The sequence below is a fragment of the Peromyscus californicus genome, unplaced genomic scaffold (genome assembly GCF_007827085.1).
Source record: "Peromyscus californicus insignis strain IS unplaced genomic scaffold, ASM782708v3 Scaffold_4__1_contigs__length_199733344, whole genome shotgun sequence".
Classification (NCBI taxonomy): Eukaryota; Metazoa; Chordata; class Mammalia; order Rodentia; family Cricetidae; genus Peromyscus; species Peromyscus californicus.
The window spans coordinates 120,869,454-120,893,737 of record NW_026294562.1 but is presented as its reverse complement, the minus strand read 5'-3'; the positions used below and the strand labels follow the sequence as shown (position 1 = coordinate 120,893,737).

At 49.5% G+C, this 24,284-nt stretch overlaps 1 protein-coding gene across 3 annotated transcripts; it reads left to right on the top strand.

Annotated features, from left to right (window-relative positions):
* Positions 1-2,175: 2,175 nt before the first annotated feature.
* Zscan2 (zinc finger and SCAN domain containing 2) lies at positions 2,176-22,897 on the top strand. Of its 3 annotated transcripts, none has more exons than XM_052763537.1 (3): positions 2,176-2,205; positions 3,695-4,205; positions 21,336-22,897. In XM_052763537.1, the coding sequence occupies exons 2-3, from the start codon at positions 3,800-3,802 to the stop codon at positions 22,775-22,777; spliced, it is 1,848 nt and encodes a 615-aa protein (XP_052619497.1). In that variant the 5' UTR covers positions 2,176-2,205; positions 3,695-3,799; the 3' UTR covers positions 22,778-22,897. The 3 variants fall into 3 exon arrangements, with proteins under 3 accessions (XP_052619497.1, XP_052619496.1, XP_052619495.1); XM_052763536.1 differs by having other exon boundaries at positions 2,190-2,305; positions 3,698-4,205; XM_052763535.1 differs by having other exon boundaries at positions 2,190-2,305.
* Positions 22,898-24,284: the final 1,387 nt, after the last annotated feature.

Sequence of the window (24,284 nt, the reverse complement as noted above, 5' to 3'; positions counted from 1 at the left end):
GAGTGCCTAGCCTCATGTAGGTGTTTACTGTCCCAGCTCTGGAAAGCTGTTGTGTCCATGATGCAGCAGGCATTTTTACCTAGCACACCAGCTGCTCAAGAGCTCTGCTACATAGCAGGGCCTCTTAAAAGAGCCATGCTTCTGTATGCTGAGCCTACCTGAGAGACAAAAGACTGCTTTCTCAGACTCTATGTGGATATTCAAGCCCCACATTGGGCACCATATGTAGTAAGTCTTTCTCTATCACGGCAGCCAACTCCCAAATAATGACACGGAGACTTCTTATTAATTATGAAAGTTCAGCCTATAGCTTAGGCTTGTTCCTAACTAGCCCTTACAACTTAAATTAACCCATTCACATTAATCTATGGTCTATCACGTGGCATTACCTCTCTTCCATCTTGCATGTCCTCTTTCCTTTCTGTGTCTTCTGGTGTCTCCTGTGTGCCTAGATTTTTCTCCTCTTCCGTTTTCTCCCTGGAAATCCCACCTATACCTCCTGCCTAGGTATTGGCCATTCAGCTTTTTATTACACCAATCACAGCAATACATCTTCACACATTGTCCAAATATCCCACAACATGGAAGTGCTGCTATGACACCAAGGGAACCATGGAAACATCAAGGTGGTAGCTACATTCCTATTCCCACCCATCCAACGAGAACACCAACAAGCTAGCCTATTATAGCTTAAGAACTACAACGGAAACTTTATACAGCTGTGTTAGGGGTAGGGCTGACCTAGGCAGGTGATGCTAGTGTTATGGAGAGGTCCACACTTTCCTCTGGTCTCTACATCAGCAACAGTCTTTGTCTTGTGGTCTCAAAAGAGAAAAATTCAGATATAGGCGTAAAAAGACAACACAGGAGTAAAGTAGTCAAGAGTTCTTTGTACTAGTATTTGCCTGCATGTATGTACATGCACCATGTGCATGCCTGGTGTCTAAGATGGTCAGAAGAGGGCTTTTGAATCCCCTGGAACCAGACCTACAAACTGTTGTGAGCTGCAAGGTGGGTGTTGGGAACTGAACTAGGGTGTTCCTCAAGAGCATCAAGTGCTCTTAACTGCTGTGCCATCTCTTCAGCCCTGAAGTCAAGAGTTTTAACCAGAGCAAGTAAGGAAGTAAAAGTATACTCTGGAAAAGCAATCGGCTGCATTCTGGCAGAAGAGGGGTTTAGATTTGTCCTTTATCTCCTCCCTGTGCCTCCCTCACAGAGGGCAGTAAAAGAAAGTGGCATGCTCTTTCTTGGAAGCTCGTTTTACCCACTGTAAATAAACATTTAAGATGCAAGAATATGTCTAGGGATTTAAGTACCCTTGAAGTTGAAAAGTTTACTATGGGAAAAGGTAGTAGAACTCTAGGTATGATCCCTTATCCAGAAAGACCCCGAAGCCAGTTTAAGCTGAGCCAACTAGTAGACCACTGCTATCTATTGTTCTTTACATCCTTTTTGGGGGGCCCTGAGCTGACCCATCTGGAGAAACCACTATCACCTATTGTTCTTTAGGTCCTGTTTTAGGGGGCCTGGTTGGTCATAACCTCCTGCCTAACACTATGGCAGGCTCCAAGGAGAAGGCTATACAAGAGTAGCAGTTCAAAGCAGAGAGAGCAGGGCGGGGCTTTCATGCAGACGCAGGAATACCACGTGTGACAACAAAGGGGTGTGCAACACCCGTGCATGTGCGTAGCTGCCAACTGCGGGGAGAAGTGCGGGCTTGGGCCATGAGGGACTTTACCTGCGCAGATTTCTTCCCTGCTCAGTCAGCGTTTGACTGTGGAAGGCCCAACAATATCAATTGCCACACAATTTTCAGCTGAAAAAGACTGATAAATCCACCCAGCTTTCATTTTTTTTTAAATAGACAAATACACGCAGGCTTTGGAGAATTGAAGTTATCTGTCTCATGTAAGAGCCTTGGGCAGCACTAGAAAGCAGACGGATTTTCTCTGCTTCTGATCCTGAGGCATTGCCTAGGGCTATCAAATCCTGGGTAAACACTAGTACAGTGTTCGGCTTCTACCTGAGTAGACTACATGTCCCACAATGCCTCGGGCCAAGCTCCCCACCCACTACCCAGCTGGACGCTGCCTCCACCAGTAGCGGAGCGGAGTTTCCAGAGACTGTCCTGAGCAGCCAATGAGCGTGGCGGTGGGCGGGCCTCTCCCGTCCATTGTTCTCCGTACCCCATGGGCTTGAGCTGAGGTGAATCCAGAGGGGCCGGGCCGGGCCGAGGGGCGCTTTTGCTCGCGGAGCGACTGGGAGAGCAGGATCTGGTCCCCGGAGAGGCGAGCCTGAGAGGCAGGTCCGGAGCCGCGCGCCCCGCGGGGAACAGCCAGGGAGACGAGCGAGTAACGGGCCTGGAGCCAGCTGAGGGCAGCTTGGGGGAGGGGCGCCGGTGTGGGCGTCTGGCGGCCCGGGGGCTCCGCGCTGAGCTCTGCGCCCCGGCTGCTCCGGGCCGGCGGAGTTCCGCTCTCGCCGGAGCTCCGCACACACGCAGCCCAGGAGCGCAGCTCTACACTGGGAAGGGATGCTCGACGACATCCCGCCGAGCCTCCTCCTTGGTCCAGATGGGGAAACTGAGATCCCGAGGGGGCGTGTCGTCTCCCGCTTTAGCAAATGGGCTGTCTAGGTTCAGTGTACCGGTGCTGCCCGGGAAGAATTCCGATGTGTTTGTTTTTCCCGTAGTCGTTCGGACAAATGGACATTAGGAGCATCAGTTTTGTTGTTGTTGTTTTATTGCTGTTCTGTTTTTACTTTTGCTATTTTCATGGGAGTGGGAAGGCATGTTATCTGAATCTATGGTGTAATGATTTTTAAAAATAAATATCCATTGCTTCCATAATATTTAAATAGTTTTTAATTCCACTGCTCTTAATATTTTGTGGAGTTGCTCTTCAGCTCCCCCCCCCATGTATCCCCATGTATGTTCATTTTAAAAGGGAATTGGGAAATCCTGGGTGATGGGACATGGTAGTATCTCAGTACTCAGGAGACAGGGCAGGAAGATCAGGAGTAGCGAGACCTTGCTTCAGAAACAGAAACAAACAGAATCTCTGTACTGAATCTGCAGGGACGTTTTCTTGTTACTATCCCCAAACAGTACAATAAAACAACTGTTTACACAGTATTTACCCTGTATATGTTGTCTAGAGATGACGGAAAGTATATAATACATCATTTTATATAGGGGGTTTGAGCATTCACAGATTCTGGAATCTGTGCGATTCCTGGAACCAGTTCCTTGAAGATAACCTCCTTTGAAATACAGCGGTAATGCCTGCTCCTGGTGAAATGGGGAGCACATTGACACATGTTCCATTGCCAATCATTAAGATGTCCATTACGATAAGGATGAGTGTTATTGTCTGTTTATTAAGTGGTCACTGAGGTTGAATGACTAACCTCTTTGTTAGATGAGGGTCCCTTGCTCCGCAGGAAGTCTGAACTGACTTAGGGCAGGAAATGTCAGTTCTGTTTCCTTCACCCCAGAACGACTCATCCTTTGGTCTTCTGACAACGCTGTGTTATTATTTGTGTGTGTACGTGTATGAGCTATGTCTTTTGCCGCGGTCACTGTGTTCAGGAGTAAGGCAGCAAGCCTCTGATGGTTTTGAATAGGAGGTGGCCCCTGGGCGTTAGGTGGCTTAGGATGGTGTGCTTAGTGAATCTGGTTCTCTGTCTTGTTTCTCAGCAGCGTTTCTTGTTGAGATTGGAGGAAGGAGTTACCTTCTCAGAGAGCCTGCCTGGAGACAGATGCCAGGCTTGAAGCCTGAGTGATCATCCAGGAAGTTGGACAATGGCAGCTGAAGAGCCAGCGGTGACCACTCCCCTCAGCCCTCTGGTTCAGGTGCCTCCAGAAGAGGAAGATGAACAGGCCGAGGTCACCACTATGATCCTGGAGGAGGATTCGTGGGTGCAGGAAGCAGTGCTGCAGGAGGATGGCCCCGAGTCGGAGCCCTTTCCCCACAGTGCTGGAAAGGGCAGCCCCCAGGAGGAGGGTGCGGCCGAGGGACCTCAGGGTGCGCTTGTGCGATTTCGGGAGCTCTGTCGGCGCTGGCTGAGGCCAGAGGTACACACTAAGGAGCAGATGTTAACTGTGCTGCCGAGGGAAATCCAGGCCTGGCTGCGAGAGCACCGGCCTGAGAGCAGCGAGGAGACCGTGGCCCTGGTGGAAGACTTGACCCAGACTTTTCGGAACAGTGGTAAGCTGCAGAACCACAGAGGGAGAGGGTGGGTGGGAGCCTCCCGAGGTGGGGTAGTGTCATGTTTGTGCAGGAGCGAGTGTCTTCACAGAGTAGGAGATGGCGCTGGTCTCTCCCTACTCTGTCTGTGGCACTCAGCAAGGCCATGGCTCTTCATGCCCTCACTGTGTGCGGTGGCAGCTCCATCCAGGATTTCAGTATGAGGGGCTTGGAGGGCTGTTCTTGGAGTTCCACTTTCATACTAAACACAGGCTTGACTTGTTTATTCAGGAGGCTGGGAAGTTGAGGGAGGTCATGGGGGGGGGTCTGGGATAAAGTTCAATAAAATGTCTGCTTTTATTGAACAAAAGGTTATCTGGAAGCTATTTTTGTACTTGTGATTTTTAGTTTCCCTTGCTATAGAGAGAAAGTGGTAGTGGGGGGGGTCTCATTATGTAGACCAGGCTGGCTTCAGATGTACAGAGATCTGCCTGCCTCTGCTTCAAGAATATGACATTCTTCCCTTAAGATTAAGGAACAGAAAATTTCATTGCTTTGCAGGTATAAGCATAAAAATGACCTCTGTAATCCACCCCTTGGTCTTTTCAGTTGGTTGTAATCATTCAGATAATTCCAGCAATTAGGGGGAAAAATGCAATTTTTTCAAAGTGGTCATTGTATGAAATGATGATAAACAAGTAAACTGTCTGGGCTTCCTGTTATATAACATTATCTTAGACCCTTAAAAGAGTAATTAATGGGCCTGGCGGTGGTGGCGCACGCCTTTAATCCCAGCACTCAGGAGGCAGAGCCAGGCGGATCTCTGTGAGATAGAGACCAGCCTGGTCTACAGAGCAAAATCCAGGACAGGCACAAAACTACACAGAGAAACCCTGTCTCAGGGAATAATAATAATAATAATAATAATAATAATAATAATAATAATAATTAATGACCAGGCATGGAGGGGCACACCTGTTACCTTAGTACTCAGAATTGAGGCAGGAGGATTGCAAACTAGGTCTCTGTATATAGAATATATCCCATCTGGAGAGAAAAAAAAAAGCTCTTTATGATGGTTACTATATTTGTCTGCTTTGTTAGTAATAAGTTCTGGATCCTTCTTCCATGTAGCTATTGTGTTTGCATTTGGCCCTGGGCTATAAACAGTACTCATTTGGTTACCAATTATTTACTTCAGTTCTACCTTTCCCCTGGGACCATTTCAGGACCCATAGGATGTGGCTGCTTTGTGCTGATGAAGTACTTCAGGAGTTAGAAAGGTGTGTGGAGAGGCCAGGCCAGATCAGGGAAGGGCGCGTGGAAGACGGGGACTGTGAGTAGGAGGCTTCAGAGGAGAGTGTGGAAAGTCACAGGGCCAGGGGGAAGCTGTGACAGCTGAGAGGAGCTGTGTGCAGCCAAGCCTCTGAAGTGGGAGAGCCGCGGAAGTAGGCTGCTTCAGATGACAGTGAGGCAGGCTTGCTGATTGGAATGGAAAGTGTGTTTTCAGGAAGTGGTGGGAGTTGGGGGAAGGGAGGATGGAGTTTTGAATTTATTGTCATTGGCCTCTGCAGGTTCTTCAACTAGGGCCTGTGGGACATGAGAGGAAGCTGAGTTTGGCAACAGGATGTAGGTTTGATAAGATTGGGGAGAGGCTAGAGGCTGGTGAGCAGCTAGAAAGTAGCCTGGTCATGGGATGTTCAATGGTGGGAGTCAGGCCAGGGTGGAGACTGTCGGATGTGCAGTGACTGGAGTCAGGAGGAGGTGGAGACTGTGGATGTGCAGTGACTGGAGTCAGGAGGAGGTGGAGACTGTGGGATGTGCAGTGACAGGAGTCAGGAGGAGGTGGAGACTGTGGATGTGCAGTGACGGGAGTCAGGAGGAGGTGGAGACTGTGGGATGTGCAGTGACGGGAGTCAGGAGGAGGTGGAGACTGTGGGATGTGCAGTGACTGGAGTCAGGAGGAGGTGGAGACTGTGGGATGTGCAGTGACTGGAGTCAGGAGGAGGTGGAGACTGTGGGATGTGCAGTGACTGGAGTCAGCCTGTGGAGGAGACTGTGGGATGTGCAGTGAGTGGAGTCAGGAGGAGGTGGAGACTGTGGGATGTGCAGTGACTGGAGTCAGGAGGAGGTGGAGACTGTGGGATGTGCAGTGACTGGAGTCAGAAGGGGGTGGAGACTGTGGGATGTGCAGTGACTGGAGTCAGGAGGAGGTGGAGACTGTGGGATGTGCAGTGACGCGAGTCAGGAGGGGGTGGAGACTGTGGAATGTGCAGTGACTGGAGTCAGCCTGTGGAGGAGACTGTGGGATGTGCAGTGAGTGGAGTCAGGAGGAGGTGGAGACTGTGGGATGTGCAGTGACTGGAGTCAGGAGGGGGTGGAGACTGTGGGATGTGCAGTGACTAGAGTCAGGAGGAGGTGGAGACTGTGGGATATGCAGTGACTGGAGTCAGGAGGGGGTGGAGACTGTGGGATGTGCAGTGACTGGAGTCAGCCTGTGGAGGAGACTGTGGGATGTGCAGTGAGTGGAGTCAGGAGGAGGTGGAGACTGTGGGATGTGCAGTGACGCGAGTCAGGAGGAGGTGGAGACTGTGGGATGTGCAGTGACTGGAGTCAGGAGGAGGTGGAGACTGTGGGATGTGCAGTGACGGGAGTCAGGAGGAGGTGGAGACTGTGGGATGTGCAGTGACGGGAGTCAGGAGGAGGTGGAGACTGTGGGATGTGCAGTGACCGGGAGTCAGGAGGAGGTGGAGACTGTGGGATGTGCAGTGACTGGAGTCAGGAGGAGGTGGAGACTGTGGATGTGCAGTGATGGGGGTCAGGAGGAAGTGTAGACTGTGGGATGTGCAGTGACTGGAGTCAGGAGGAGGTGGAGACTGTGGGATGTGCAGTGAGTGGAGTCAGGAGGAGGTGGAGACTGTGGGATGTGCAGTGACTGGAGTCAGGAGGAGGTGGAGACTGTGGGATGTGCAGTGACTGGAGTCAGGAGGAGGTGGAGACTGTGGGATGTGCAGTGACTGGAGTCAGGAGGAGGTGGAGACTGTGGGATGTGCAGTGACTGGAGTCAGGAGGGGGTGGAGACTGTGGGATGTGCAGTGACTAGAGTCAGGAGGAGGTGGAGACTGTGGGATGTGCAGTGACTGGAGTCAGGAGGGGGTGGAGACTGTGGGATGTGCAGTGACTGGAGTCAGCCTGTGGAGGAGACTGTGGGATGTGCAGTGAGTGGAGTCAGGAGGAGGTGGAGACTGTGGGATGTGCAGTGACGCGAGTCAGGAGGAGGTGGAGACTGTGGGATGTGCAGTGACAGGGGTCAGGAGGTGGAGACTGTGGGATGTGCAGTGACTGGAGTCAGGAGGAGGTGGAGACTGTGGATGTGCAGTGACTGGAGTCAGGAGGAGGTGGAGACTGTGGATGTGCAGTGACGGGAGTCAGGAGGAGGTGGAGACTGTGGGATGTGCAGTGACTGGAGTCAGGAGGAGGTGGAGACTGTGGATGTGCAGTGACTGGAGTCAGGAGGAGGTGGAGACTGTGGATGTGCAGTGACGGGAGTCAGGAGGAGGTGGAGACTGTGAGATGTACAGTGACGGGGGTCAGGAGGAGGTGGAGACTGTGGGATGTGCAGTGACTGGAGTCAGGAGGAGGTGGAGACGGTGGGATGTGCAGTGACGGGGGTCAGGAGGAGGTGGAGACTGTGGGATGTGCAGTGACTGGAGTCAGGAGGAGGTGGAGACTGTGGGATGTGCAGTGACTGGAGTCAGCCTGTGGAGGAGACTGTGGGATGTGCAGTGACTGGAGTCAGGAGGAGGTGGAGACTGTGGGATGTACAGTGACGGTGGTCAGGAGGAGGTGGAGACTGTGGGATGTGCAGTGACTGGAGTCAGGAGGACGTGGAGACTGTGGGATGTGCAGTGACTGGAGTCAGCCTGTGGAGGAGACTGTGGGATGTGCAGTGAGTGGAGTCAGGAGGAGGTGGAGACTGTGGGATGTGCAGTGAGTGGAGTCAGGAGGAGGTGGAGACTGTGGGATGTGCAGTGACGCGAGTCAGGAGGGGGTGGAGACTGTGGGATGTGCAGTGACTGGAGTCAGGAGGGGGTGGAGACTGTGGGATGTGCAGTGACGGGGGTCAGGAGGTGGAGACTGTGGGATGTGCAGTGACGGGGGTCAGGAGGTGGAGACTGTGGGATGTGCAGTGACAGGGGTCAGGAGGGGGTGGAGACTGTGGGATGTGCAGTGACGGGAGTCAGGAGGAGGTGGAGACTGTGGGATGTGCAGTGACTGGAGTCAGGAGAAGGTGGAGACTGTGAGATGTACAGTGACGGGAGTCAGGAGGAGGTGGAGACTGTGTAATGTGCAGTGACGAGAGTCAGGAGGAGGTGGAGACTGTGGATGTGCAGTGACTGGAGTCAGGAGGAGGTGGAGACTGTGGGATGTGCAGTGACTGGAGTCAGGAGGAGGTGGAGACTGTGGGATGTGCAGTGACTGGAGTCAGGAGGAGGTGGAGACTGTGGGATGTGCAGTGACTGGAGTCAGGAGGAGGTGGAGACTGTGGATGTGCAGTGACTGGAGTCAGGAGGAGGTGGAGACTGTGGGATGTGCAGTGACTGGAGTCAGGAGGAGGTGGAGACTGTGAGATGTACAGTGACGGGGGTCAGGAGGAGGTGGAGACTGTGGGATGTGCAGTGACGCGAGTCAGGAGGGGGTGGAGACTGTGGGATGTGCAGTGACTGGAGTCAGGAGGGGGTGGAGACTGTGGGATGTGCAGTGACGGGGGTCAGGAGGTGGAGACTGTGGGATGTGCAGTGACGGGGGTCAGGAGGTGGAGACTGTGGGATGTGCAGTGACAGGGGTCAGGAGGGGGTGGAGACTGTGGGATGTGCAGTGACGGGAGTCAGGAGGAGGTGGAGACTGTGGGATGTGCAGTGACTGGAGTCAGGAGAAGGTGGAGACTGTGAGATGTACAGTGACGGGAGTCAGGAGGAGGTGGAGACTGTGTAATGTGCAGTGACGAGAGTCAGGAGGAGGTGGAGACTGTGGATGTGCAGTGACTGGAGTCAGGAGGAGGTGGAGACTGTGGGATGTGCAGTGACTGGAGTCAGGAGGAGGTGGAGACTGTGGGATGTGCAGTGACTGGAGTCAGGAGGAGGTGGAGACTGTGGGATGTGCAGTGACTGGAGTCAGGAGGAGGTGGAGACTGTGGATGTGCAGTGACTGGAGTCAGGAGGAGGTGGAGACTGTGGGATGTGCAGTGACTGGAGTCAGGAGGAGGTGGAGACTGTGAGATGTACAGTGACGGGGGTCAGGAGGAGGTGGAGACTGTGGGATGTGCAGTGACGAGAGTCAGGAGGAGGTGGAGACGGTGGGATGTGCAGTGATGGGGGTCAGGAGGAGGTGGAGACTGTGGGATGTGCAGTGACTGGACTCAGGAGGAGGTGGAGACTGTGGGATGTGCAGTGACGGGGGTCAGGAGGAGGTGGAGACTGTGGGATGTGCAGTGACAGGAGTCAGGAGGAGGTGGAGACTGTGGGATGTGCAGTGACTGGAGTCAGGAGGAGGTGGAGACTGTGGGTGTGCAGTGACTGGAGTCAGGAGGGGGTGGAGACTATGGGATGTGCAGTGACTGGAGTCAGGAGGAGGTGGAGACTGTGTAATGTGCAGTGACTGGAGTCAGGAGGAGGTGGAGACTGTGGGATGTGCAGTGACTGGAGTCAGGAGGAGGTGGAGACTGTGGGATGTACAGTGACGGGAGTCAGGAGGAGGTGGAGACTGTGGGATGTGCATTGACGAGAGTCAGGAGGAGGTGGAGAGACAGTGGTGATTGCAGACACGATTGGACACGACATGTGAGAAAGCAGTAGTAATACAACAGCATTTTTGGAGTTTTTTCTTCAGGCCCACAGTCTGCTTAGCATCTCTTGTATAAAACTTGTTTTTAAATGCCCACCATTTTGGAAGATAGGTGGATTATTGTCACCAGATGGGTAGGGTGACCCACTTTAAGATCATGCAGCTGGTATGAGGCAAAACCAAGACCCATGTTCTCAATGATGTCATCACATGAATGGTCCTGAGGATTCCTAGTGAGGCGCTGGAAGGAGGAGATTCCGGTAAGGACTAAGGCAGTGACTCGTGCCTTCCAGTCTAGTGGACTTAGCAACTGGGAAGGAAAGGATGAGGAGAAGGTAGTTTAGGGCAGACGGTGTGACAGTAGCCAAGGACTGAGAGACAGGGACAAGTCTGTCTTCGGAAAAAGGGTCCTGATTTTGAGGACTGACTGTGGTCAGCCCTGCACCAAGTATCTTGTATGGCCCTTGTACTGAGGGTCTTGGGAGGTGAGTGGGATGTCCCTTGACACATAGGTTGCTCAACAAGTTCACGCTGCTGTCAGTTGGTGGAGCCAGGTTTCAAACTCAGGTCTGTTTGCTTCTGCGTGAGTTTCACGGATCCTAAGTTTTCTTTGAAGTGAAGTATTTTAATTTCTTTAGCTTTGACAGATAACTTCTTTAGCAGTGTGCTTGAGAGCAAGCCTATGGACTGGATGGTGCCAGACAAGTACTATATCACTGAGATACACTTACAGCCTAGTAGCTTTTATTTGATTAATTAATCTTTGAAACAGGATTCTGTGTATTCCAAGCTGGTCTAAAGTTGGTTTTTCAAGACAGCATTTCTCAGTGTAGCTTTGGAGCCTGTCCAACTCACACAGTAGCCCAGGCTGGCCTCAAACTTACAGAGATCCGCCTGCCTCTGCCTCCCGAGTGCTGGGATTAAAGGTGTGCACCACCACCACCCTGCTACTCATTTATTTTTATGTGGGTGTTTTCCCTGTCTGCGTGTCTGTGTACTGTGTATGTGCCTGGTGCCCTCAGAGGTCAGAAGAGGGCATCGGATCTCCTGGTACTGGATTTACAGACCATTCTTGAGCTAACGAGGAGGTGCTGGGAATTGAACCCTGGTCCTCTGGAAGAGTAGCCAGTGCTCTAGCTGCTGAGCCATCTCCAGCCCGCCTTGACCTTCTGACCCTCCTGCTTCCACCTGTGGGACTGTAGATGTACATACATCTATAGTTTCGTTTGTGTGATGCTGGAGAGTCAAACCACTCCACCAGCTGAGCGACATCTTTAGTCTGTCTGGTTTGTGAGGTCTCACATTGTAGTCTAGGTTGGCCTCAATCTCATGGTAATCCTCCTGCCTCAGTCTCCTGAAATCTGGGATTACAGGATATGCTACCACATTCAGCTTAATTTTATTATTTGTACAAGGGAGAAGAAAGAAAAGAAACCCATCCCATTTTAGACTTCACTTTGCCTTCTGATGGCTGTGGCAAGTTTATAATGGACTTCAGGATTTCCAAGATATCACAGAAGTGTGGGCTGAGGAGAGGTCTGTCTGGGGAAGTCACAGACTGATGCCATTTCTCGGCCTGTATCTGAGATGATCGCAGCCCTCGCCATTGGTCATCTAAGATGGGAGATTCCCCCAGAGGAACCAGGCTCACTCCTGACTTCTGCCTTTAAGAAGATCTCTCTGGTGGGCGGGGCTGTGGGCGGGGCTGTGGCGGCCTGCGGCTTTGATCCCCGCAGAGGCAGGCCAGCCTGGGCTACAACAGAGAAACCCCCTCGTTTGTTTGTTTTTCCGGGGAGGGGATTCTCTCTGCTGGTCTTTGTTGGATAACACCTTGTGCCCTTCTTCCTCATAGTTGCTCACAGGAATCTACACTTTCTTGTTCCTTCTCAAACGTTGACTTCACCTGATACCCGCCTGCCTCTATTCTGTGTAAGATTAAGGTCTTAGGGTGTATTTACCCAGGAAAGGGCATTCAAGGCCTGGTTAGTCCTTGTTTAATATTTGACTAAGAGGCACCTCTGGCTGTTCACGGTTAAGTGTCCTGTAATTCCAGTTACAACCATACCTCTAGTAATAGTTTACGTGTAAAGCTCATTTCTATTTGTCTGTGTTCTCTGTGGATGTTTTAATACTATTCCAAGTCCTCAATCAGATTTCTTGGCTGAAATTGGGGTTTCTTGGCTGAATTTTTGCAGTCTCCTCTAAACTAAACCTACTTCTAGCCTCTTCCCCTCATCTGAGCTCCTCCACATCTCCCAGAGCAGTCTGCTTGAAGCGCCACAAGCTTTTGCCAGAACAAGTGGCCTCCTCCTCCTCCTCCTCCTCCTTCAGGGCGTTTGCTGTCTCTTTCTCTTTGCATTTTCGTTACTTGCTGGCTTTCCCTTTTGAGATTAGGCCTTACTATATATTCTGTCTAGCCCAGGCTGACCTTGAACTCCTCATCCTCCTGCCTCAGTCTTTTGACTTTTTTAACCAATCTTGTTTTTGTTGTTGTTTTATTTATATAAATACTCTTATTTCTTTTAGGAACTTAATGAAAGTCCCAAAGGCCAGGGACCTTGTCCTCTTTTCTTCCTGCTCTTTCTGGGTTCTCTCTCACAATGAGAACTCAGTGAGTATTGCTGGGATGAATAAAGGAAACTGTGTTTTGTTTTTTTCAAGACAGGGTTTCTCTGTGTAACAGCCTTGGCTGTCCTGGAACTCACTCTATAGACCAGGCTGGCCTTGAACTCAGAGATCTGCTTGCCTCTGCCTCCTAAGTGCTGGGATTATAGGTGTGTACCACCATGCCCAGCCATGAATAAAGGAAACTTTTGCCATTGAAAGTTGAGAGACCTCTGCTTCAAGGAGACAGACAGGTGGCTAACTCTTTCAAAGTCCATCAAGGAGACAGACGGGTGGCTAGCTCTTTCCAGACCCTTCTATTCCAGAAACAAGGAACTTAACATCTGCACCTCCTGCTTTCCTCCCCCAAGCCCAGAGTCTCTCATAGCCCAGGATGGTCTCATACTCTGTGACTGTGAGGGTGACCTTGAACTTCTGATCTTTCTGCCTTTGCCTCCCTAGAGCTGAGATCATAGGTGTATGCCACCATGCCCGGTTTATACAGTGCTGGGGATCAAACCCTGGGCTTGGTCCCATACTAGGCAAGTACTCCAAGCTGCATCTTTAGCCTCAGCATCTGCCTTTAAAAACTGAGATTTACCCTTTTGTTTGTTTTGTTGTTTGTTTTTCAAGACAGGGTTTCTCTCTGTGGCCTTGGCTATCCCGGAACTCACTTTGTAGACCAGACTGGCCTTTAACTCAGAGATGCCTCTGCCTCCCAGTGCTGGGATTAAAGGTGTGTGCCACCACTATCTGGTTAGGCTTTGATTTTAAAGATGAGTTTTTATTTTCAATTATGTATATACATACATACATACATATATATATATATATATATATATATATATGCATGCATGTGTGTTTATGCAGAGGTGTGTATATATGAGTGCAGATGCCCATGGAGGCCAGAAGACTATGGAATTACAGGTGGTTGTGAGCCTCCTGATATGGGTGCTGGGAACCCAACTCAGGTCTATTGCAAGAGCAGTATGAGCTCTTAACCACTGAGCTATCTTTCCAACCCCTAAGCTTTGATTTTGTAAAACAAAATGAGGTCAGGTCCAAACCTGGAAAGCACAGCCAGGATTTCTAAGTCTTCAAAGGAGGATTGGCAGGACATCATTTAGATCTAGGGAAATACTCAGGCCAATGGGCAAGTCAGGCAGCTTAGCTTCATGAAGGGACTCTCTTAGCCTGCAATGATTTCATTCACAGAAGCTCCCTCATTCATATTCAGGAGACCCAGTGAGTATGTAATATGTATCAATAAAGATATTTTAAAGCAGCATACTTCTCACATTACAGAGACTCAAGGAGATGGTCCCAAGTGTCCTAAGTAGAAATTTGTTGGGTAGCCCTTTCACCTGGTGTGATCCAAACCAGCCACAGGTGTGCGACAACAGCATTTACCCGAATAGACAAGGTTGGAGTTGAAATCTGAGTTACAGAGAATTCACTTTGGTTGTGGGAGGCCAGTGAAAACCTCTCAAGTTGAAGAGCTGGCTCTGTTGTGGGTTCCAGTGTTCTTTGATGGAAAATGAGATTGGGAGACTGAATGATCAAATCTCAGAATAAAAGGCTGAGGAGACGTCCAGCAGTTAAGAGCACTTACTGCTCTTGCAAAGGACCCGAGTTTGGTTACCAACACCCAGATAACAGTTTACAACAACCCGTAACTCCAGTTCCAGGGGATCTGATGCCCTCTTGGCCGCTCTGGGAAACAAGTATGCACATGGTGCACATTTATACATACAGGAAAATGCTCATAGAATAAAAAATCAAAGGATGAAATCACTGCTTCAGTGGGAGACTATCTCTCAAGTGGCTTGTGGGTTACATGAGATTGACAACATTGTCCTTGTTGGATGGCTGTGTTTTCAGTCCACTACAGACCTATCAAAAGACCACTTATACAAAGCAGAAGTTAACTCCTGTACCTGGTTATAGATTATTGATGTAAAAAACAGAATGCTTGTGTGTGTGTATGATTTGCTTTTGGGGGGAGGGCTGCTTTTCGAGACAGGGTTTCTCTGTATAACCCTGGCTGTCCTGGAGCTCACTCTGTAGACCAGGCTGGCCTCGAACTCAGAGATTCACCACCCTCTGCCTCCTGAGTGCTAGGATTAAAGGTATGGGTCACCACTGCCCAGTGTGTGTGTGTGTGTGTGTGTGTGTGTGTGTGTGTGTGTGTGTGTGTGTATGCATGTGTGTTTCCTCCTTAAATGCTTTGGGGAATGAGACTCAGGTTTTCCAGAAAAAAACCTGAGTTAAAAATATTTGTCTTTTTGGGGCTGGAGAGATGGCTCAGTGGTTAAGAACACTGGCTGCTCTTCTAGAGGACCTGAGTTCAATTCCCAACACCTACATGGCAGTTCACAACTTTCTTTAACTCCAGTTCCAGGGAATCTGACACCCCCACACAGACATACATGCAAGCAAAACACCAATGCATATGAAATAAAAATAAATTAATTAAAAAAAAAAAAAGATCTGTCCTTTGGTTGGAGAGATGGCTCAGTTGTTAAAATCACTTCTTGCCCTTGCTGAAGACCTGAATTTGGTTCCCAGCACCCACATCAGGTGGCTCACAACCATTTGTAACTCCAATTCCAGGGACCTGGGTGTGGTGGCACACATCTGAAACCTTAGCATTCAGGTGGAGCAGGGCCGTTCAAGGTTAGAGGCCAGCTTGAACTACATAGGAAGTTGCGTTTCTCCGTGGGAGATCGCTCAGTGGTTGTGTATTTGCCTGGCATACTTGAGGCCCTGGGGTAAATAAAGCCCATCACCTGGCCCCTCCCAACATTATCCAAACATTTCACATTTCAATAATTAGCAGTTAAACTGTTCCATGTGTTTCATACCTGAGGTTAGAAGTCATTTATCAAATTCATGGCCCGATTTTTGGTTCCAGTAATACATGGTATAAAATGGGCACGGTTTGTCTCTGACCTGCTCTAACGGCTGTCCCAGAGCTCACCCACCTTTCTCTGAGATGATGAGGCAGAGAAGGACCTGTAGAGTTAAGGAGACCAGTGAACTCATGCCATGGCTGCATTCCCCAGGCAACTCTGGGCCAATGTAGCTATCTCATCAGGGTTAAAGGGGAGAGAATCCTCTCTTGACAGAAGCACTGGCCTCATGGAATGATTAGTCTCAAAACGGACAAATTGATAAATTCTTGATAATGGTCACACCTAGCAACACACACCTATAGTCCCTGCAATGAGGAGGCTGAGGCAGGAGGATCATGAATTCAAGGGCAGAGTGGGCTACATAGTTTCAGGCAAGTTCTTCAGACCATTAGTGCAGTGTTGGTCCCCTGGACCAGCAGGATAAAACCTGTTAAAAAATGTAAATCTTACTCCACAGCTAATGAATGAGAAACTTTAAGTTTGGGGCCATTTAGCGGTCTGGAAGTCCAGCTCCCTGACCACTACCCAGGGTAACTTCAGAGAATGCTTCTCAGGAGCGAGGATTGAACGATTTCTATAATAACTTCACATACAATCTGAGGGTCATTTTCTTTTATTCTTCTCTAATTCTAATTAATTCTCTTGTCCTAATTGTCTATAATTCCTTAGCTCTAATTCTTTAGTTTCAGGTCTGTAGTTCTAAATCCTTTTCTAATTCTGTCTCAATTCTCTGTACCAGTTCTCTCTAGATTCTTGTTCATCTAGCTTAAATACACTTTTTTCAGGAGGCTTGAAGCAATTACAAGAGTTACATCTCATTGGTCAAAAGCTCATTCCTTGGGTAAGTGCTAAGGGCAGAGCCGTTTACCATGGCAACACAAAGTTTCAAGGTTTCAGGAGTAAGACTGATCAGAGCTGGGTGGCACAGTTCCCAATGAGATAAGCTTCAAGATATAGGTCTTTTATCAGCTAGAGACTTGACAAGCAAAGAATTGGCATGATTTTTTAGGCTGCTTTGTATTAGTAACCTTGGTTAGACACCTGCGACTCTGACCTTGTGCATGGCTGTAAAGTTTTAAACTTATGATCCATATACAGAGATATTTAGTCTAGTTTGAACTTACTCCAAGGTAAAAATGAGCTAATTGTGTGCCTTAGACTGAGGAGAAATTGTTATTTTCTTATGTTAGTCTGAATAACAGGAACAAAGCAGGCTTTTAAGTGTTTTACAGTCCTCAAGGGGCAATAGATCTAATTATGAAGCATATCCTAGTATATTTTCTGTTTATCAGAATCATACGGCTTAATGAGAAGTCATCTTCCTGACAGTCCACGAATACATGTGCCCATAAGATTGAGATGCAATCACGAGATTACGTATACGTATCACATGAAGTTAGACACTGCAGTGCAGGTACTGGGGAGACATCAGAGCTGCTTTTGCACATGTAAAATTACAGACAGGAGCAGTAGCGAGTCGACGATCCCACAGGCCACGCCTGGGCGTGATTCTCCTCCATCAGAGAAGCATTCCTTTGGTGGGTTGACATCTGAACACTAGTTGTCACCTGCTGTAACTCCACGGCCTCTGACAGGACCAACGCTTTGGGGTCTTACAAGCCCTGTGGATGACCTTGACTTGACCTCCAGTCTTCTAACCACTGTGCCAGGTCTCTGGTTCTTAAACTTGGCAGATGTTGAAACCATCTGTGGACCTGGAGCCCATGCCAGGGGTGCTGAAGATTGACCTCAGAGACTTCCTTATGCTAAGCATGTGCTCTACAACTGAGAGACACCTTAGTTCCCAGGCCAAGAGACAACAGCATTAATATAACCAGGGAGCTTGGTAGGAATGTACAGCCAGACCCACTGAAGCAAAATATACATTAGCTCTCTGGTGGTTGAAGAATGAGAAGCCTATCCTGTGTTAGAGAGGAATAGGATTAGTACCTTCATACTTGTTCTTGTCACAGCTTAGCTCTTCCGCCATCCTTAGCATCTTCTGATGTTCAGTGGCAATACCCAACAGGTTATCTATTTGATCTACCACGTGGGTGGGTTCTGGGCAACAAAATTAGGTCATCAAGCTTGGCAGCAAGTGTCTCTACCCACTGAGCCATCTTGCCGCCCTCCTTCCTCCTTTAAAGACAGTCTTCCATAGCTTAGGACTTGACCTCACTGTGTCTGTGACCAAGGACGACCTTGGACTGATCCTTTGACTCCCTCTTGAGTGCTGGCTTTAAGGTGTGAGCCACCATCAGGATTATGGGGTGCTGGAGGTCAGACCCCGGGCTTTGTACCAACCACTTGGCCAGCTTGAGTGCTAGGATTAAAGGCGTGTGCCACCACTGCCCAGCCATATGGAACTCTTAAGCAGAACTAACCCTACACTGTGAAATGCATGGTGGTCATTTAAACTGATAACTGAATTCATTGCTGTTCTCAGTCAAGCAGCTGGGTTGAGGCAGAACATAGCCAGATGTGGTAGCACCCAGATGCTCCCTAAGAGAGGCATGCCTGTATGTGGGAATTTGCACATAGAGGCTCTTAATCACAGAATTGATCACCTCACCTTAAGTAAGCTGTTTATTAGTCTGAATAATAGAAATGTGACTAGGACCTTATGTATCCATTTTACTAATTGTCTTCCCTGCTTTCTCAAGAGGTCTAATGTTGGGTCTTAGCAATAATTAGGTTATCATTTTTATCAATACAATTATTTATTTCTGTATACAAAATTCTACAAAGGAATAGAGATACTTTATAGAACTGGATCACACAGAAATTATAATAAAGAAGAAACAATGGGAAGAGAAACTTGGAAGGACACAAAATGCATGCTTATCAAAACATCTAGGGACCAGAGAGATAGGCCAGTCTGTGAAGTGCCTGCTGCACAAGCCTGGGGACCCAGCTTTGATCCCCAGCACCCAGGTTAAAAAGCCAGACAGGAAGCCGGGTGTGCTTGGGGGGCAGAGGCAGCAGATCTCTGTGGGTTTGAGGCCATTCTGGTCTACATAGGGAGTTCCAGGCCAGCCAGGACTGCGTAGTGAGACTTTTTTTTTTTTTAGGCCTGGCATGGGTGGGTAAGATGGCTATCAGATAAAAGCAGCTTGATGACTTGCATTTGATCCTGGAACCTCGTGAAAAAGCCAAGTGCAGTGGCCTGTGTCTGTATCCTAGCACTCCTGTGGCAAAATGGGAAGCAAAGACAGGAAAATCACCCAGAGGTTCACAGGCCAGCTAGCCTGGAGTATTCAGTGCAGCTGTGTGAGAGACCATACCTCGACAAGGTAGAAGGTGAGAACTGAACCCTGAAAGTTGTCTTCTGACCTTTATACATGGGCAGTCATGTGCAGGCCTTCACACACACACACAAATAATAATAAAGTTTATTTAAAAAAAAAAAAAGGCCAGGAATGGTGGTGCATAGTTATAATCTCAGCAGTGAGGAGGGTGGATCCCTAGGGCTCACTGGCCAACCAGCCTAGCCTCCTCATTGGACAAGTCCCAGGCCAGTGAGAAATTGGGTTTCAGAAGGTGCCTAAGGAAGAACTACACCAGATTTTGTCCTCTTGATTCCACATGCATGTAATATTTGTGTGCTGAACCTTTGGCCCTGTGCTTCTCATCAGGCAATGCAAAAAGGGCTAGAGAAATTTCTAGGTGGTTAAGAGCTCCTCTTGTTCTTCCAGAGGACCCAAGTTTGATACCCATTTCCAGCACCCACGTTTGATAGTTCACAACCACCTGTAAATTCAGCTCCAGGGGATCTGATGCCACTGGCCACTGAAGGCATTTACATATACAGATATATAAATAAAAATAAAACAAAATTTTAAAGAAGCTACAACCATGGGTACCAGTGAACAAAAACCAGAGGCTCAGAAGGATGGGTTTTGTTTTGTTTTGCTTTGTTTTCCAAGACAGGGTTTCTCTGTGTAGTCCTGGATGTCCTGGAACTTGCCCTGTAGACCAGGCTGGCCTCAAACTCACAGAGATCACCTCCCTCTGCCTCTCAAGTGCTATGATTCAAGGTATGTGACACTACCACCCCCACCAGGCAACTTCACCTTTTGAACAAGACTAAGCTATAGAGATATTTCTGTAATAATAAAAAAAAATCATCTGTAAGTCAGATTTCATTGAATGCCTGCTGAGCTCCAGGGACCTTGGTGACCATTAGGGTCACTGTGTACCTTGTCACTGTCCATTAACTGGGCCTTTCAAATCCCGACCTGATCTTATTTGCTTGTGCAGAAACAAGCAGAGACATGGGAGTCAAATCTTTAAGACTCAGTGATTGCCACGAAGATAGGAGGCCTGGCAACTAAACAGCCAGTCAGGGAAATGAACTTGGGTCCTTGTTGGTTTTGTTGTTTGTTAGAAATCAAGCCCAAAGGGGCTGGAGAGATGGCTCAGTGGTTGAGAGCACTGGCTGCTCTCTCAGAGGACCCAGGTTCAGTTCCCAGCACCCACATGGCAGTTCACAACTGTCTGTAACTCCAGTTCCAGGGGTTCTGACACCTTCACACAGACATACATGTAAGCAAAACACCAATGCACATTTAAAAGAGAGAGAGAGAGAGAGAGAGAGAGAGAGAGAGAGAGAGAGAGAGATTGAACCCAAAGCCTCTCACATACCTAGCACATGCCCTACTCCTGGACTTTACTCCTAGCCCCAAACCTGGCTTTTGTAAGTTAAGAATTTTGTAGCCACTGTGTGTGTGTGTGTGTGTGTGTGTGTGTGTGTGTGTGTTTACAGATGCACAAGTATATATGTGGAAGGCAGAGGACAATCTCAGGTGGTGGTCCTTAGACATTGCCCATGTTTTAAAAGTATTTATCTATCTATCTATCTATCTATCTATCTATCTATCTATCTATCTATCTATTTATTTATTTATTGAGACAGGGTTTCTCTGTGTAGTTTTGGTGCCTGTCCTGCATCTCACTCTGTAGACCAGGCTGGCCTTGAACTCACAGAGATCTGCCTGGCTCTGCCTCTTTAAGTGCTGGTATTAAAGGCATGCGCCACCACCGCCTGGCTTTAAAATAATTTTTATTTTATATATTTTGTCTGTATGTCTGTCTGTCCGCACCACACACATGCAGCACCCACAGAAGCTTAAAAGGGTGTCAGATTCTCTGGAACTAGAGATACAGTTGTTAGCCACCATGCAGGTGCTAGGAATTTGAACCCTGGTCCTTTGGAAGAGCAGCCAGTGCGCTTGACCACTGAACCAGCCCCATGTCCGCCTGTCCATCCATCCATCCATCCATCCATCCATCCATCCATCCATCCATCCATCCATCCATTGAAACAAGATCTCACTGGCTTGGAGCTTGCCATATGGGTTAGTCTGGCTGGCCAGCAAATCCCAGGAACCTGCCTGTCTCTGCTTCCTCAGCACGACATTACAAGCACCCACCACCAAACTATGTTTTATGTGGGTTCTGGGAGTCAAGGTCAGGTCCGCAAGCATGTTACCAACTAAGCCATCTCCCAGACCTCTTTATTCTCACTTAAAAAAATGTGTGTGTGTGTGTGTGTGTGTGTGTGTGTGTGTGTGTGTGTGTGTGTGTATTAGCATATGTGTGCAGGTCCCAGGACAACCTGCTGGAGTTGGTTCTCTCCTTCCAGGGTATGGTTCCTGGGATCTAACTCAGGTCATCAGACTTGGCGGCAAGCGCCGTGGAGCCGCTCTGCCGCCCACTCCGTTAACTTTCTTTTTCTCATCATAATGGGGGAATTGACCGGACATTGTGTGTTTCTTCTTGATTTCAGATTTTGAGATACAGAGTGAGAATGGGGAGAACTCAGGTCAAGACATGTTTGAGGATGTGGAGTCCCATGAGATGTTCTTGAAAATACCCGGAGGGGAAGGTGCCCAGCAATCTGATGGGGAGAGTGACTTTGAGAGGGACTATGGCTCTGGGGGCGCCCAGGGAAATGCCGCCGGTGTGGACCACGGGGACGTGCCATCCGAAGGAAGGGAAGTCGGCCAGCTAATAGGCCTTCAGGGCACCTACCTGGGTGAGAAGCCTTATGAATGTCCCCAGTGTGGGAAAACTTTTAGCCGGAAATCCCACCTCATCACGCACGAACGGACCCACACGGGAGAGAAATACTACAAGTGCGATGAATGTGGGAAGAGCTTTAGTGACGGTTCAAACTTTAGTAGACACCAGACGACTCACACCGGAGAGAAACCGTACAAATGTCGGGACTGCGGGAAGAGCTTCAGCCGGAGTGCAAACCTGATCACCCACCAGAGGATCCACACGGGTGAGAAGCCTTTCCAGTGTGCCGAGTGTGGCAAGAGCTTCAGCCGGAGCCCCAACCTCATCGCGCATCAGCGCACGCACACAGGTGAAAAGCCCTACTCGTGCCCCGAGTGTGGGAAGAGCTTTGGCAACCGGTCCAGCCTTAATACTCACCAGGGAATTCACACTGGAGAAAAACCCTATGCGTGTAAGGAATGTGGCGAAAGCTTCAGTTACAACTCCAACCTGATCAGACACCAGAGAATCCACACGGGAGAGAAACCGTACAAATGTACCGACTGCGGCCAGAGGTTCAGCCAGAGCTCGGCGCTCATCACCCACCGGCGCACACACACGGGCGAGAAGCCCTACCAGTGCAGCGAGTGCGGGAAGAGCTTCAGCCGCAGCTCCAACCTGGCCACACACCGGCGAACCCACATGGTGGAGAAGCCCTACAAGTGTGGGGTGTGTGCCAAGAGCTTCAGCCAGAGCTCCAGCCTGATCGCGCACCAGGGCGTGCACACGGGCGAGAAGCCCTACGAGTGCCTGACGTGCGGCGAGAGCTTCAGCTGGAGCTCCAACCTCATCAAGCACCAGAGGATCCACACGGGCGAGAAGCCCTACCAGTGCGGCGCCTGCGGGAAGAGCTTCAGCCAGCGCTCGCAGCTGGTGGTGCACCAGCGGACCCACACCGGGGAGAAGCCCTACAAATGCCTCATGTGTGGCAAGCGCTTCAGCCGGGGCTCCATTCTGGTGATGCACCAAAGAGCGCACTTGGGAGATAAGCCGTATAGGTGTCCTGAGTGCGGGAAAGGCTTCAGCTGGAATTCGGTTCTCATCATACACCAGCGAATTCACACAGGAGAGAAGCCCTACAAATGCCCCGACTGTGGCAAAGGCTTCAGCAATAGCTCCAACTTCATAACACACCAGAGGACTCACCTGAGAGAGAAACTCTACTGAAGGGGCAGGGAAGGGCGGGGGATGCTGGAGCTGACTGAAGGGAGACTCCCACAGTGCCCCCAGTGTTGTCCCTTTAAAAGAGCCGCTTTCCCAAATACCCTTTGGGAGTTTTTGCCAGAACCATAGTACCGTTTGTCCTCATTTCTAGGACGTTGTTATCTTGGTGGAGTCCTGTGCGGCTCCAGGAGGGAGTGTAGGAGTGGGAGGTTGCAAGTCGGGTCTTTTCTGTTTCATGATTTGGTTGCCCCTATATTCCTCTGTGCGCCTCTTCCCTTGAGATGGGGAGATAGTTCTCCATATGGGATGTCAGTCTGTCTGCAGCCTAGGCTGAGCCCTCCAGGAAATCCTGGACACTGTTTGTGTACTTGCGATTGTTTGGCTATGGCCTTGTCCCGCTTAGGTGCCTTTACCCCGAGCTGGTAGCATTCCTAGCCTCCCTCCCTGTGTCAGGCTCCACTCAGGCTGGCTATGGGTCAGGTCAGGATGATGGATCTCCAATTCTGAATCATCTGTATGAAGGCAAAGCCCTTTTCTGGTTTCCCAAAGTATCCAGAACACAGTTTGAGAGAGTGTGGCCTGGAGCTGATGTCCCAGTGTCTCTTCAGTTGGTAAGAGGGACAGTGACTACCAGGAAAGGTGCCAGCTTAGCTGTGTGCCTGCTTTTGAGTTTGCATACAGTCCTGTGTTAAGTTGGCTGTGTGGGGCGCACACTAGGACACATGGAGCTTTATGTTTGGACCTTGACCCTGGACCCCCAGCCGTCTGGTTAGTGAGACAGTGCTGTGTGCCATGGAAGCACTTGTGAATCACTCTGTGTACTTGTTTGCTCCCTGTCCATATTTTACACATGTGCACACATGGTTTTTGGAGGCAGGGTCCCATATAGCTCAGGCTGGCCCTGAACTTTCGATGTTTTTAAGGATGACCTTGACCTTCTGATCTTCCTACCATCAGCTCCTGAGTGTTGGAATTACCAGTGTGTACCACCCTGCTCAGTTTATGCAGTGTTGGGGATTGAATTCCAAGCTTCTTTCATGCCAGGCTATCACACTACTGAGTTACATGCTCAGCCTCTTACAGCTTTCATTTTATGTGTGTGTGTGTGTGTGTGTGTGTGTGTGTGTGTGTGTGTGTGTGTGTGTAAGTGTATGGTGATGTGTGTGCAGGTACTTGTGGAGGCCAATGGCTAACCTCCAGTGTCATTCCTAAGGTACTGTCCCCGTTGTTTTTATGAGAGTCTCTCACTGGGATCTGGGACTCTCTGCTTATGCTAAGCTCCTGGCGGGACAGCTAGGAGCTGCCTCCCAGTACTAGGGTTACAAGCATGTGCACCACACATGGCTCTCGAGTGGGTGCTGGGACTGAACTGGGGTTCTCATGCTTTCCCATCGTGAAAACTTCACCAACTGAGCAGTCCCTCCAGCGCACGCTTTTAGTTTATGTGTGTGGACCTAGAATACAGCCCTGCAGGCTTTGTATGCCAAGAGCATCCTTTTTAAGGAACTGT

Excerpts from the sequence above, each read along its gene's own strand:
- Zscan2 (XM_052763537.1), top strand. The coding sequence starts at position 3,800 with ATGGCAGCTGAAGAGCCAGCGGTGACCACTCCCCTCAGCCCTCTGGTT. Across the intron at positions 4,206-21,335 it reads CCAGACTTTTCGGAACAGTG|ATTTTGAGATACAGAGTGAG; the intron begins GTAAGCTGCAGA and ends TCTTGATTTCAG.